General features: G+C 33.3%; 1 protein-coding gene across 1 annotated transcript in view; it reads left to right on the top strand.

The window, feature by feature from the left end:
• LOC136037389 (ATP-dependent DNA helicase Q5-like) overlaps positions 1-13,753 on the top strand; it is a 94,855-nt gene that overhangs the window by 61,231 nt on the left and 19,871 nt on the right. The window contains exons 5-8 of the mRNA XM_065720129.1: positions 2,759-2,938; positions 7,173-7,390; positions 10,985-11,230; positions 13,103-13,321. Coding sequence (XP_065576201.1) covers positions 2,759-2,938; positions 7,173-7,390; positions 10,985-11,230; positions 13,103-13,321 — 863 coding nt within the window. The remainder of the gene's footprint in view (positions 1-2,758; positions 2,939-7,172; positions 7,391-10,984; positions 11,231-13,102; positions 13,322-13,753) is intronic.

Genomic DNA, 13,753 nt, shown 5'->3' on the forward strand with positions numbered 1-13,753 from the left:
GTTAGAAAAAAACATCAACAAAATCAAAAGTAGCAGGCGCTCCTTCAACGTCAACACATTCAGGTGAAGTCAATTACTCATGTTAACACTTCGACCAGAAATGTCAAGTAATAAAATCACTGATTAAAATAAAGAATCAAATGCTGCGCAAAGGAATTGTGATATTTGTCGTGGGTGAAGAAAGGTTTTCTTGAAACTAGGGTTTTCCTGGCTTTTTTTTAGCTAGTCTAGCCAAGCACAGTATGTACTCTTCAAGCATTCTTGGAAAGGAGGACGAATGTGACGGTGAAAGTCTGACTGTAAGTAAATTCAATTTGCTATGTCAATGTTAGTTTTTACAAAACCCAAAGTTCTAAAAAGAATTTGCCCCACTATTACTCAATTTCTATAATTAATAAGTTAACAAAACATGTTCAAACATCTCATCTTATTTGATAGCAAATGATTTAATTTATTGAACATTTTGAAGAACTTGTTCATATTTGAAGATTGTAGAAAGCACAGATGCCAGTGCTTTGGTTGGTGAGTGGTAGTACACTAGGAGAAGCATATCACTTCTCCTAGTGAAGAACTAACAGCAAGCTAGGAACATTTTGGAGAACTTGTTTATATTTAGATAATATGAAAAGTACAGATGCCAATGCTGTGGCTAGTGTATTAGAAGAAGGAAAGTCTCCTGTTTTGGAGTGATACTATCTGAGAGGAGGTAAAGAAAGAATGAAGAAATTTCCGGCATGCCTTAAAACTCTTGCTCATAATTTCAATGCATTTATGCGACTTGGGCCATAAAATTCGCTTATATTGCTGTTGTAGCAGATTGGTCTTTTCTCTCGGTAAGCAAATTCCTTTGTTCATCCCTGAGCTTGATCACCCAAAATCAAAACTTCTTACGCTTATTTCCTTGGTCTTACGTTTGATGTGGTCTGTTGTATCGATTGATTACGTGTGAGAAAAAGATAATGAATCGCACGAAGAGTCTGTAAAATGTAACTAAAATCTTTCTCTTGGAAATTCTTTCTAAGGGAAGTGATTCCTTCACTATTGTCGTTACAGGAATGGAACTTTGAAAACTCATAACTTCAACAGAGATAGAAAACCTTGTTTGAAGCCAGGCGAAGTGCCAGTAGTTCTATATCTCTCCTGGACCATCTTTCTGTCTTTTTATCCCCCTCTCTCTCTTTCAGGAAGCAATTCTTTTTTCTATCTAATCTGTTGTAATATAGCCTACATCTTCCAACTGCAAGTCAGCTAGGATAAAGCACGAATGAGTAATGGCAGGAAATGCAAAATTTGTTCACTATCTTTCCTTTATATCCTTTATTCTCTCGCTACAGGATTTTTTTTAATTTATTTTTTTTTGCTAGCGATGTCTGACTAATTGGCTAGCGAAGTTTCACTTGCTAATTTATTCATGTCTGTTTTATCTTTTTTCTGACAGTATTATTTTGTTTATATGTTTATTTTATATTTTATTCTATTTTGATTTATTTTGTTCATTTTGCTTCTGTTACAGTTATCTTTTTACTTAAAGATAAGAACTTGCTGATTGGATTAGTCCATTTAAGATTATGTGTGCGTGTTTTCAATTTGTTGTTCTAAAATAGTGTTTTATCCTATTGTGTTTTTTTGTTGTATATTTTGTCTCGCTCTTCTCTTTCTATACCTAATATATAATGAAAAACAAACAACATCTATACACAGTTATTTTTCAAGGGAGCTAATTTATACAGGCAACAAATACTCTCTGCGTTGGAAGAACATCGCTTGAAAGTATCGTTGTTTGATTGGGTTTTAGGCAGGGATGAATCTACAGCATTTTTATGGGGTGGGGGCAAGAGGGGTCCATATCAAGATGGTCAAGGGGGATGGGGTAAATAATGATTTTTTCCCCACATTATTGGGGCGGGAGCAACTGCCCCCTTGCCTGTATATATGTATATATATATATATATATATATATATATATATATATATATATATATATATATATATATATATATATATTATATATATATATATATATATATATATATATATATTTATGTGTTTGTGCTGTTGCATTGGTGATTTCTCTTTTCATGATATATATATATATATATATATATATATATATATATATATATATATATATATATATATATATATATATATATATATATATATATATATATTATGTGTTTGTGCTGTTGCATTGGTGATTTCTCTTTTCATGATATATATATATATATATATATATATATATATATATATATATATATATATATATATATATATATATATATATATATATATATATATATATATATATATTTTGTTTGATATGGAAAGGTAGTGTGGTCTTCATCGTTATTTACTGTATCATTTTTGAAGAAACTTTTCGCTACTGTTCGTATATATATGCTTATGCTCTGCTACTAACAACTCACAGCACCACGAAGCCGCCTGAGGCCAGAAAAGCTGCGTATGCTCCTCCTCAACTCCAAACTTCCACCAGTTTCGAAAAGCCTTATTCTTTTTCTCTCTGTGCTCAGTGCTGGTGCAAAACTATGTATGTATATCCATTTCTAATTGGTAAACTAGAAAAAAAATTAGCCAAAGAAGAAATATGTTGCAAAATAAAAAAAAAGCTAAGTTAAACTGAAAAGTTGACCAAAAACTCTTATAAGTTTCTTATGTTTTTATTGTAAAGAAAGAAAAATCCTTAAAGGTGATTGGCTGTCTGTGCTGTAATAAATATTTTGTTTAATTGTGTTTATAGGTGCAAGAAGACGTATATAAACAGTTGAGCCTCAGACACCCAGTGAAATTTAAAGTGTCCTGCTTCAGATCGAATCTATTCTATGACGTCGTGTTTCAAGACTCCCTTAAAAACCCTGAAGATGATTTAGCTCAATTCGCATTAAAATGGATTGGTGTAGATTGGCACAGTAAACCACCAGTGTGTTCTTTACTTTTTATTATTTTCTTTCTTCTCTTTACACTCAGATCTGTTTAGTACAATATTGTCAAGAATTTTCGGCTATACTCGCTTTTGCAAAAAAAAAAGAAAAAAAAAAAAAAAAAAAACAACATTTTCAAAAAGGTCGAAGTCCTATTACTGGGAAACAACATGTCCGGTAGTGCTGAAGTAGGTTTGACCTTAGCTTGATACTATGGACCCAGAGATCGAACCTTGCTATAGCAAGACACTGCAGGGCCGACGAAGGGACTTTAGTAGTCCAAAAGCGTCGTTAATCCGGTTAGTTTACCAAGGGAAGCAACAAGAACATACGTGAAGGAAATGAAAGTATCGACCAGAAAAAACCAAGATATTTTCTTTTTAACATTCCTAAACATTACAAACTTGCTTCCATACTTCGTATAGAAAATCTTCAGGTTCTCAAACAGTCCTAACCCTCACTAAAATTGACTAAAAATTATTTTTTTTCTTTTTTTTTGCTACTGTTTTTAGAACTCTCTCAGTTGCTGAAGTTTGATGCATCTTGGCTAAAGCGCATCCTATTCAACTCGTCGGGCATGGGGTGCTGGTTAAGCTAGGTTTGCTTCAGAGAGATAAATCTCATTGAAATTCGCTTATTTGGGTAGATTTCACACCAACCCGATGAAAAAAACTGTTTGGATGAATGTTTGGTTCGCTCCTTTATCATGTCAAATTACTTCTCGGCTGGTAAAAATTGCGTTTGTAATAAATAAAAGCCACATTTTTATTTTCTGGTAAAAAGTTTACTAGTGCTGCCTTGGAATCGAAAATACATATGTTAAATAAAGAACCTGCCGTTAGGGTAGGGGAATTTTTCAAGGAGACTACACAAAAATTTCCCTTTCAAAGAGTTGCATCAGCTGTATTTCACCCGACAACGTCGCTTGTTCGGTTTTATCATGCAAAATTTATCGTCTGCTGCTAGAAATGAGCAAAAGAACTGTGCATCAGCAATACCCTGGGTGGATGTTTCTTGTGTCACCAAAACGTAAAAGAGTTCAAAATTAACTCATTTAAATCTTCAAATGAAATAATGGTAGGACGTCGCTCGTTTAACAATGTTCAAATCAAACAGTTCGTGGTAATGAACTGTAGTAAAGAGCGACCCGGCTCAACAGTAACCGAAACTCTTAGAAACAGAATTTTGATACCAATAGTTACATCAAAAGAATGGTACTTAAATGCTGATTTTAGATATATAAGTTTCATCAAGTTCAGTCTTACCCATCAAAAGTTACGAGCCTGTTAAAATATACCTTATTTTAGAAAATGGGATTAAAAGCCCCCTAAAAGTTGTAAAATCTTAACGAAAATTACAGTGTAGAAGTTTAAAGCTCCTATATACAAAAATGTGGAATTTTGTATTTTTTTGCCAGAAGACAGATCACGGTTGCGTGTTTATTTGTTTGTTCGTTTTTTTCCCAGGGGTGATCGTATCGACCCAGTAGTCCTAGAATGTCGCGAGAAGGCTCATTCTAACAGAAATTAAAAGTTCTAGTGACCTTTTTAAGTGACCAAAAAACTGGAGGGCACCCAGGTCCCCTCCCACGCATATTTTATCCCCGAAGTCACCGGATCAAAATTTTGAGATAGCCATTCTGTTCAGCTTAGTCGAAAACCTAATAACTGTGTCTTTGGGGAGGACTTAATCGCCCAAGTCCCCGAGGGAGGGGCTGCAAGTTATAAACATTGACCATTGTTTACATATAGTAATGGTTATTATGAAGTGTACAGACGTTTCAGGGGAACCTTTTCGCGTTGGGATGGGGGTGAGTCGGGGGTTACGTGAGAGGATGTTTCCATGGAGAAACTTATAATGAGGGAAGAGAATTTCCATGAAGGGGGCGCAGAATTTTCTAGCGTTATTTAAAAAAAAATGAGAAAAAAAATATTTTTTTTCAACTGGAAGTAACGAGCAGCATTAAAACTTAAAACGAACATAAAATATTAAATATGTAAGTGGGTTCGTCTCCTCCACAATACCTTGCTTTTTACGCTAAAGTATTTTTAGTAATTTCAACTATTTATTCTACGCCTTTGTGATTCACGGGTCATTCTTAAAGATTTGGGACAAAATTCAAGCTTTGGTGTAAAGAGCGAGGTATTGGTGAGGGAGGGGACCCCCTCATATACTTAATAAAAATACACACATATAGAAGTTCTTTACGTAAATTAATTCGTAAGGTACGTGTGTTTATTACTAACAAAAACGTTCGTAAAAAAAAAAAAAAAAACTTAGTTGCATTTTTAAGTCACCAAAAATTATAGGGCAACTGGGCTTCCTCCCCCACCCCTAATGTTTTTTTTTATCAAAATCGTCCGATCAAATCTATGAGAAACCCATTTAGCAAAAAAAATTAATATGCAAATTTTGTTTACTTATTCACGTGCAGTGAGCGAAAATCAAAAGATGCTTTAATTCAAAAACGTTCAGAAATTAAATAAAAAAGAAACAATAATTTTTTTAACTACAAGTAAGGAGCGACATTAAAACTTAAATGAACAGAAATTATTCCGTATATGAAAGGGGGTGTCCCCTCCTTAACGCCTCGCTCTTTACGCTAATTTTTTTTAAGTAGAGCTGTGACAAAGAGTCAAACTTTAGCGTAAAGAGCGGGGCGTTGAGGAGGGGACAACCCCTTTCATATACGGAATAATTCCTGTTCGTTTTAAGTTTTATTGTTGCTCCTTACTTGCAGTTAAAAAAACTTGTTTTTATTTTATTTTGTAAGACATAAAAGACTAGTGCGGTAATTAGCAGTATCGTGTTCACTTGACGTATAAAAAGCCACGTGGTATATGTGGCAGCGTAGAATAGCTCACTAAATCAATGCAAATACGAAAGAAAAGAAGAAACGCTTTAGGTTTTATGGACACCGCGAAGTTTTTCATAGTTTTTATTCAAGCTGTTTACTTTTGGTCTTCTTTCGAATATTTAATTTTCCTATTTTTTTTATTAAATCTTTTACCTTACTTAGGAAGGCAGGGATAGCTGACCTTTGGTTTATATTAACCAAACGACTCGGTGGATCATTAAAACTGCTAAATTAAATTATTAGCATGACAATCAACCTTATTTTCCAAGTTTTCAGAATGGAACAAAATTTATAAGCATATTTTACATCATATTGGCAGTCTAAATTTCGATAAATTGTATTCCTGTCTACTTTATGAAAACCAATTGGTAAATTTGAGAGAAGAGCTTTGACGTTTGCTATAATTCTTCGTTTTTGTTCAAATGCAATTTTCAGTTTCCTTACAAAATTGCGTACATGCTAGTTAAAAATAAACAAAAGAATAATAAAACAATGAGGAAAAAAGGCAAGCTCCGAGCTATTCCCTACTATCTCCTTAGCCACTAGCCCAATGCCATCAATTTCAGAACCGCTATTTCTTTTTTATTCAGGTAGGCTTAAAGCAAAGTTTTTATTAATTTGTAAAGCTTTCTTTTATGAAGAACCGAAACATATTTACAGGACAGAAACATGTGTAGAAGCAGGACAAAATGTCCCCCGATTTTTTTTTTTTAGATTATACTAGTATTTTTCGAGGCCAAGCAATTGTTTCCACTTGCTAGTAGCCCGTTTATTTTATATATATATATATATATCTGTTTTTTTAGTAACTCTAAAACTAACTATGTGGATAAAACTATAAACTATTAATTCATCATAATTTTGTTACTTCTAATTTTTATATATAGTTTGTAGCTATATTGCTTCTAGTTATGTGCTATAGTTTTTTATGACTCTGTAATAAAGTATTTGTAATTGTATTGCCAATTTCTTGTATTTTTGGGTGGGATTTTAGGCGGGTTTTCCTGTAAAATTCTTTGATGTTCTCCTTTGGAATTTTTTCTCCTGTCTTTGTGCACATGATAAATATGCTTTTGTGTAATAGATAACTTTAAGCATACATAGACGCATTGATCTCTTGAACGGGAGTCAGTTAATCTTTATTGAGGTAACTCCTTGAGCCCGGATCAAAAGCACAAAGCTGAGAACTCTCAGACCAGAATTATCAGATTTCTCTAGAGGGGGGAGGGTTTAGCAGTTTCTTTAATTATTCGGAGAGGGGAAAATTAGTCCCATATTCCACTGTATACAAGAATAGACCAATATAAATTAAAAACTAGTCATCCTTATTTGCCTGTAAGTGTCCACCTTGTCCTCACGATGTTCTACTTTTCTAGAGTGAACGTGACTGTGGTATTGTCTATTGTCGAACACGCGAAAGTACCGAAGACTTGGCTCATAAATTAAGTGCAAGAGGTATTCCTACGCGTGCTTACCATGCTGGACTTCGCGATCGGGAAAGAAATCAGGTCCAAGAAGATTGGATGGATGGAAAAATCCCTGTAATATCTGCAACAATTTCTTTTGGCATGGGAGTGGATAAGAAAAACGTTAGGTAAACTTATTTGAAACATGCAAGGGTTTATGTTCAAAAGACATAGCGGATTTTCTCGAGACGTTAACAAATTACCCACAAAAAATAATAAGGGACTACAAAATTCACAAATTTGAAGACAGGGAAAAGCAGTGTTGGGCCTGTGCGCTAGTACTTGTTGAAATATGTTAGTATGTAGTGCTAGGTGACTACTTTCATGTCACCAACTTCTGGGCTCTAAACTGTCCCAGGTAACATGTAAAAAATTTTAAGCATTCCTGTGTTGAGGAAACCACCATATTTTTCTTGGTATAATAAGTATAAATAGTGTAGTTAGTACAATAATTATAATATACTTAATTAGTAAGGTAGTATAGTTAGTTAATATAATTAGTATAACAAAATATAACTTAGTATATGCTATAATTAGTATAAAACAAACGCTGTGTGGTCTGCTGTTTCTTGATTTTTACGATTACCGGGTTTTACTTGCGTCTCTATATTTGTCGAAGGAAGAAAATTCTTACTTCTACCTTTTCATAGAAGATTTTGTGTCCAAGATTTTGAAGGGGAAGGATCATAATTTCGGTAAACTCTAATGTTCTCTTATTGTCCCATTGCTCTGAAAAGGAGGTTATATTGTATACCAAAATAAAAAAAAGGTTTTAGGCGATGCACTTGTGCTTATGTGCTGTAATTTAAGGGAAAGAAACCTGCAAGGGTTTTGGGTTACAGATTTTTCTAGCTCTAGAGATAAAAGTATTGTTAAAGATTATAAAGACTATCTGTCTGGTATTTTTTCTTGTGGTGATCATAGCTGTAAAACCCCTTGGATTGTCCTTTTTGTTAACACCATCTTTCTGCTTTATTTCCGACTTTCTCTTTATTCCTGTCCAGCCTTCTAGGCCTCCAAAGACAGTAAACGTATAAGATGTGAAGAACAGGGAAGTACCAGGGAAGAAAATATCATATGTATAAAGACTGACTAAGTCGTTTAAACAGACTTATATGTTTTTATATGATCGTTTAAAACGACCGGTATATTTAGAGAAACACATCAAGAAACAGTCGAATTTAAACCCCCTCCCTCAGTCGAAATGTAACCTCAGTATGTTTTGTGAAGCACGTCACGAAACAGAAACAAGACGAATAATAGGGTTTGTTTTGCTCTACACTTAATATATATCAAGGTTTATACGTTAACTAAAAATCAACGAGACTGGTGACTACCGAACAGCTCTCTTGATACTGAACCCCTTGATGACGGCTAAACTTTGACTGCCTCTAGGAAATTGAAATCGTAGTTACCATGTTTAGCTTCTTCTCGCAATTCTTCTTGCTGCTAAGAGCAAAGGCTCTATTCTTAAGTCCGAAAATATAACTACAGATAGTTCTATATATAACAGTTCCAGTTCAATTTAAGAGCATTACGTTTTTATATTTTTTTATAATTAGACTTTAGTTAAACTTTAACTTTTTTTTGCATTATGTATGCTGCTTATTGTTTACTTATTTATTTCAAGTGCTCCTTGATTTTCCTTTATATATTTCTCTTGCTTTTAACGCTAATTGCTGCTACTTCTTAATTCTTTATGCTTAGAGTAAATTTACCACTGACGCTTTATTTCATTGATTTAATTTTTTATAATTGTCTGTTTAAACTTTTACTATTACTGAAAAGCAGAGATTCAGCTTTGCTATAAAGATTGGACAATATAGCCGTTTTCAGACGTTAGGTTTGAATCAATTATCTCCGTACTCCTTGTTGAAGCAAATGATAATACACTAAAAAGGGGATTTTCAAAATCTAGGTAGGCGGAAAGGGGAATTTAGGAGCTCTCACCTCCTGTCATACCTCCCCATGCTCCAATTACTCCCTTAGTTTTAGAAATACCTTTTTGGGAATTTTCATTGGAAAATACATTTTTTCGGTATTTTAGTCGATAAAATAAAATTGCTCCTCTCTAGAATCTGAAAAAAAAACATTGACTGCTTGGGCATGAAGGTGGGGGGGGGGGGCAGATGGAAAATAATTTTTGATGAATGACAAATGAATCACATGTTTGACACTAATAATGACAGACGTAATAATAAGATGCCTCTATATAAATCTCTGGAATTGATTTTAATTTTCTCCGTATTTTTTAAAGCTTAAAAAACTACACAAAATTTGAGCCTTAAAAAATTGTTTCACAAAAAAACTTGGCTTTTAATAGCACAATAATTCCCAACAACTTTTACTAAGAAATGGGCAATTATGTAAGAAAAACAAGAAGAAAAAATTGAACATAATCTGAACTAAGCTAAAAATGATGCTACAGAAGGAAAATAACGTTTTTCTCGTTTTTCTGCTAACAAGCTTTACCAAAAAATGAACAGTTACATAAAGGATATAAGGTAGTCTGAAAAAAGCATAAAAACTTGAAAATCATTTCAAGTTTAAGCTCTAAAAAAACTTTATACCCGTCACTAACCTATTAACGATGCTACACAACAAAAATTTTTAACACTACAATTTTTTGACACAAAATTTTTGGACACTTGACACTAATTGTAACAGACGTAATAATAAGATGGCTCCATATAATTCTCTGGAATTAATTTTAATTTTCGTCTGCTAAAAATATACATGGATTTGGCCCAGGTCTTACACCGGCCTTTTTGACGAGAATAATTTTAGCCTCTGTTAAGTTTAAAAAGAATTTTTTCTTTATAATAATATTTTTTTATTATAGAAATTTTATTATTATAGAAAAAAAAGAATTTTTTCTATAATAATAATAATTTATGGTAAATCCACTTACAAAATATAAGAATAAAGAAGACCACTAAAATAAGAAAACTAAATTCAAATGTATCCTAAAGATAGAGCAAAAAGAACATGTTACAACATGTAGCCGGGTTGAGCTAGTTTCCCTGGCGTAACATCACCATAGGGAAAAGGACCCAGAAGTGACCTTCGATTTTCTACTGATGCCAGTCGAGGAATTAGTTTACCTTTTTTACTTAGGAATAAAACCCAAATTTGTTCGTAAATTATTTTTATCCAAAGCTCAAGGAGGAAATTCAACAGCATCGACCGTATTTCTAATTCAGGGAAACACAAAGCAAAGTGCTTCCAGGACATGATACTTATCCAAAACAAATGTGTTCTGTAGAAGCACAAGAAACAAATGTGTTCTGGTAGACCCAGTAGGAAGTTTAGGTACTACTCTAGAATGTTATATATATATATATATATATATATATATATATATATATATATATATATATATATATATATATATATATATATATATATATATATATATATATATATATATATATATATATATATATATATATATATATATAATAAGTCACCTGGTCGATTCCTGCGAGTTCTGAAGCTAGCTACTTTGGTGTTTAGTATGAAGAGTAGGTTCGAGTTAAGGTACATCACGAGTAGGTACGATTATAAAAAGAAGTATGCTGGGAGTTTTTAGGCTGCACAACAGCTCTCATAAAAATCTTGCTTTCCAAAAAGATGTGCATTCCCATGGCATTTTGGCCAGGTGTTAATTTTTATTTTTAGCTGGTCTAATGGCTTGAAATATGTTTGGCTATATGTTTTAGGTTCGTTGCTCATTGGTGCATGCCTCAGAGTGTTGCCGGCTATTATCAAGAATCTGGTAGAGCAGGTCGAGATGGAAAACTGTCGGGTTGTAGAATATATTATTCACGACGTGACAGAGATGCGGTGGCATTTCTACTCAAAAAAGATCAGTCAAAAGCAAAGAAAAAATCTGAGAAGAAAGTGGATATGGCTAAATGTGCCATGAAGAGCTATGAGCTGATGGTGCAGTATTGCGAAGAAGCCAAGTAAGCAAATGTTTTAGCAAAATTTTCTTCCACTGTGATTCTAATGAGTGGGACAATAGATTGTTAGATGAAGAGTTACACAACAATAAAAGTTTTGCGAAACGGAATAAAACCTAATAAAGAAAAATACATATTTAACTTGGAAAATAAAAAATTAAGTCTATAACATGGTTTTATGTAGGATATCCACCTGACGGAAGGATTTTGACTTTGAAAAGTTATTTTAAATCTTTTTAGCCATTACTAAAAAAAACATCAGTTTTCATTTAATTTATTACACCTTTTTTGGGGGTGGGACATGAGCAAAATTACAACATTAGTGTTCGAAACCTTTGTGTAGGATTTTCCCAGTATTTGTACTGGAAGACATCAGATTTTCAGTGTTTTGGTTACCCTTATAAACTGGGAACCGAAGTTAAGATCAAGAAGTAAATAGAAAGATTATTACTAGTGCATATCCAAATGTCCAAATTGTAAATATCAATTTTATTTAAAATTGCAATTTTAAAATATCGTCGCACTCTCTTAGCTGAAACATATTTGCCACTTAAATATAATTGGTATTTCCTGCTGATCATATTTGACAATTGAGGGTTGGGCTGAAACATTGCTGGTTCACTATATTTATTTGGAAAAGACAAAAGAGCTCGCTTCAATTAGGATAAAATATGAACGGCAAAACATGAATCTATGGTCATAATATTTCAATGTGTTAATGGTGGCTATTCAGACAATCCTTTCCTTTGGGAGTTTTCCCATCCCACCCAAACTCTATGCAAGTATGTGAATGCAATCTTTTATATTAAAAGCTCAAAATATTGTTGCAATAAGAGGCAAGTGGTTTGAGACACCCCAATATACTCAATATAAAAACAGGCGATATTTTCTAGAATGTACTGGCAAATCCTGAAATAATGAGATCTCAGGCAAACAAGCCATGTGGCATTTCCTCTCCATTCTTGATTGGTCCAGAGTCCAAGCTGATGGGTCAATTTAGTAAACAAGTGAAATAGTTAAAATGGAATATCTTTTTTTGTTTTTTGAGGCATTATTTATTGGATTGCAAAGATTTTCAGAATGTTAGGGTATTTGAGTGTGAAAGGCGTGCTCATTCTTGGTCAGTATGGTGAAAAACAACAACTATACATTGTTTAATAGTTCATAATAGAGTCCAGTTTCTGTCAAAAAGAAAGAAAGAAAATTGTTCTAAGTATGATGAAAGGCTTTGGAAATAAATTGAATGCATAGGATATTTTTTTTCGACAGAGGGAAACTATATGCGAATGTACACAGAAACCTTTATAGTAAATAATTTTCTTTAAGAACTTGCAATCAATGGGAATCATACCCACTGCCCCCTTCTGGGTAGACTGGCTGTGCTGACCCTTGAACTAGGACAGCTAATAAACCATTAAACTAGTTAATAATTTTGGACGCTTTTGAATAAAATAAATCTTTCAAAATTTTGATAATATGCGTTTGGAGAAAAAAGGCACAAAGGGGGTGGGGCTTGTTACTTTTTGATTACTTTCGTGTCTTAAGAACTTACAACTTATATAAGTAGCAATTCTTGTCCCGAGTGCTGACCCTTGAACTAGGACAGGTATTAAAGCATTAAACCTTTATCACAAGATCATAAAAATATATATACAATTCAATATAATGGCACTGCCTCCTGCTGGATAGGCTGGCTGTGCTGACTATTAAACTAGGTCACCCCACTGATAAAGTTTCCCACATCAGATTACAGATTGGAAAAACTATGTATGCGCAGTGACCATTTGGCGGAGTATCTGGCTTGCACAAATGAACTTAATGTATTTTCTCACCAGTTTTCCTCCCAAGCATCTCAATTTTTTTTTATATTTCAAGGTGTCGTCATGGAACATTTTCCAAATATTTTGGTGATGATCCGCCTGATTGCCAAAAACATTGCGATGTCTGTGAAAGCCCCAAGACTGTGGAGAAAAGAATCAAGGAATTTTACGACACAGTCATGCGCAACAAGTCTTTTAATGCAGGTTCATACTTACTGAATACGGAAGAAGAAGATTCTGAACTTTATGGCGGAGGAAGGAGAGGACAAAAAAGGTAGGATGAGAAATTTGAAAATTTTGTTCTTTGCTTAGTCCATACTGCAGATGTAATTATATAATTGGTTTATTCCAAAATAATTAAATTTCTTATCATTCTCATTTGTGGCGATGTCTTTCATAACAGTATAATGAGCTGAAAAAATGGTGATGCCATAATAAATTGACCTAAGTTTATAGAAGTGAAGCTTGAAAATTCAAATATTGGGACTCCCTCTAAGATGAATCTAAAGTGGAAATGCCTTATACCTATTTTTCTTAGAAGGGGATATACTGGGGCGAGAGCCAAGATTTTTGAAAGAACATGAATGGCTCTGTGTCCTTAAAGTTTATGCTTCAGTTGTTGCTAGTACATCTCTCTTAAGAAGTTATTAAGTTTTCATCATTGTATAAATATGAGGGTAATTATTATCCCAACTGTAAAAATAAA

This window comes from Artemia franciscana, chromosome 2 (genome assembly GCF_032884065.1).
Source record: "Artemia franciscana chromosome 2, ASM3288406v1, whole genome shotgun sequence".
In the NCBI taxonomy this organism is placed as follows: domain Eukaryota; kingdom Metazoa; phylum Arthropoda; class Branchiopoda; order Anostraca; family Artemiidae; genus Artemia; species Artemia franciscana.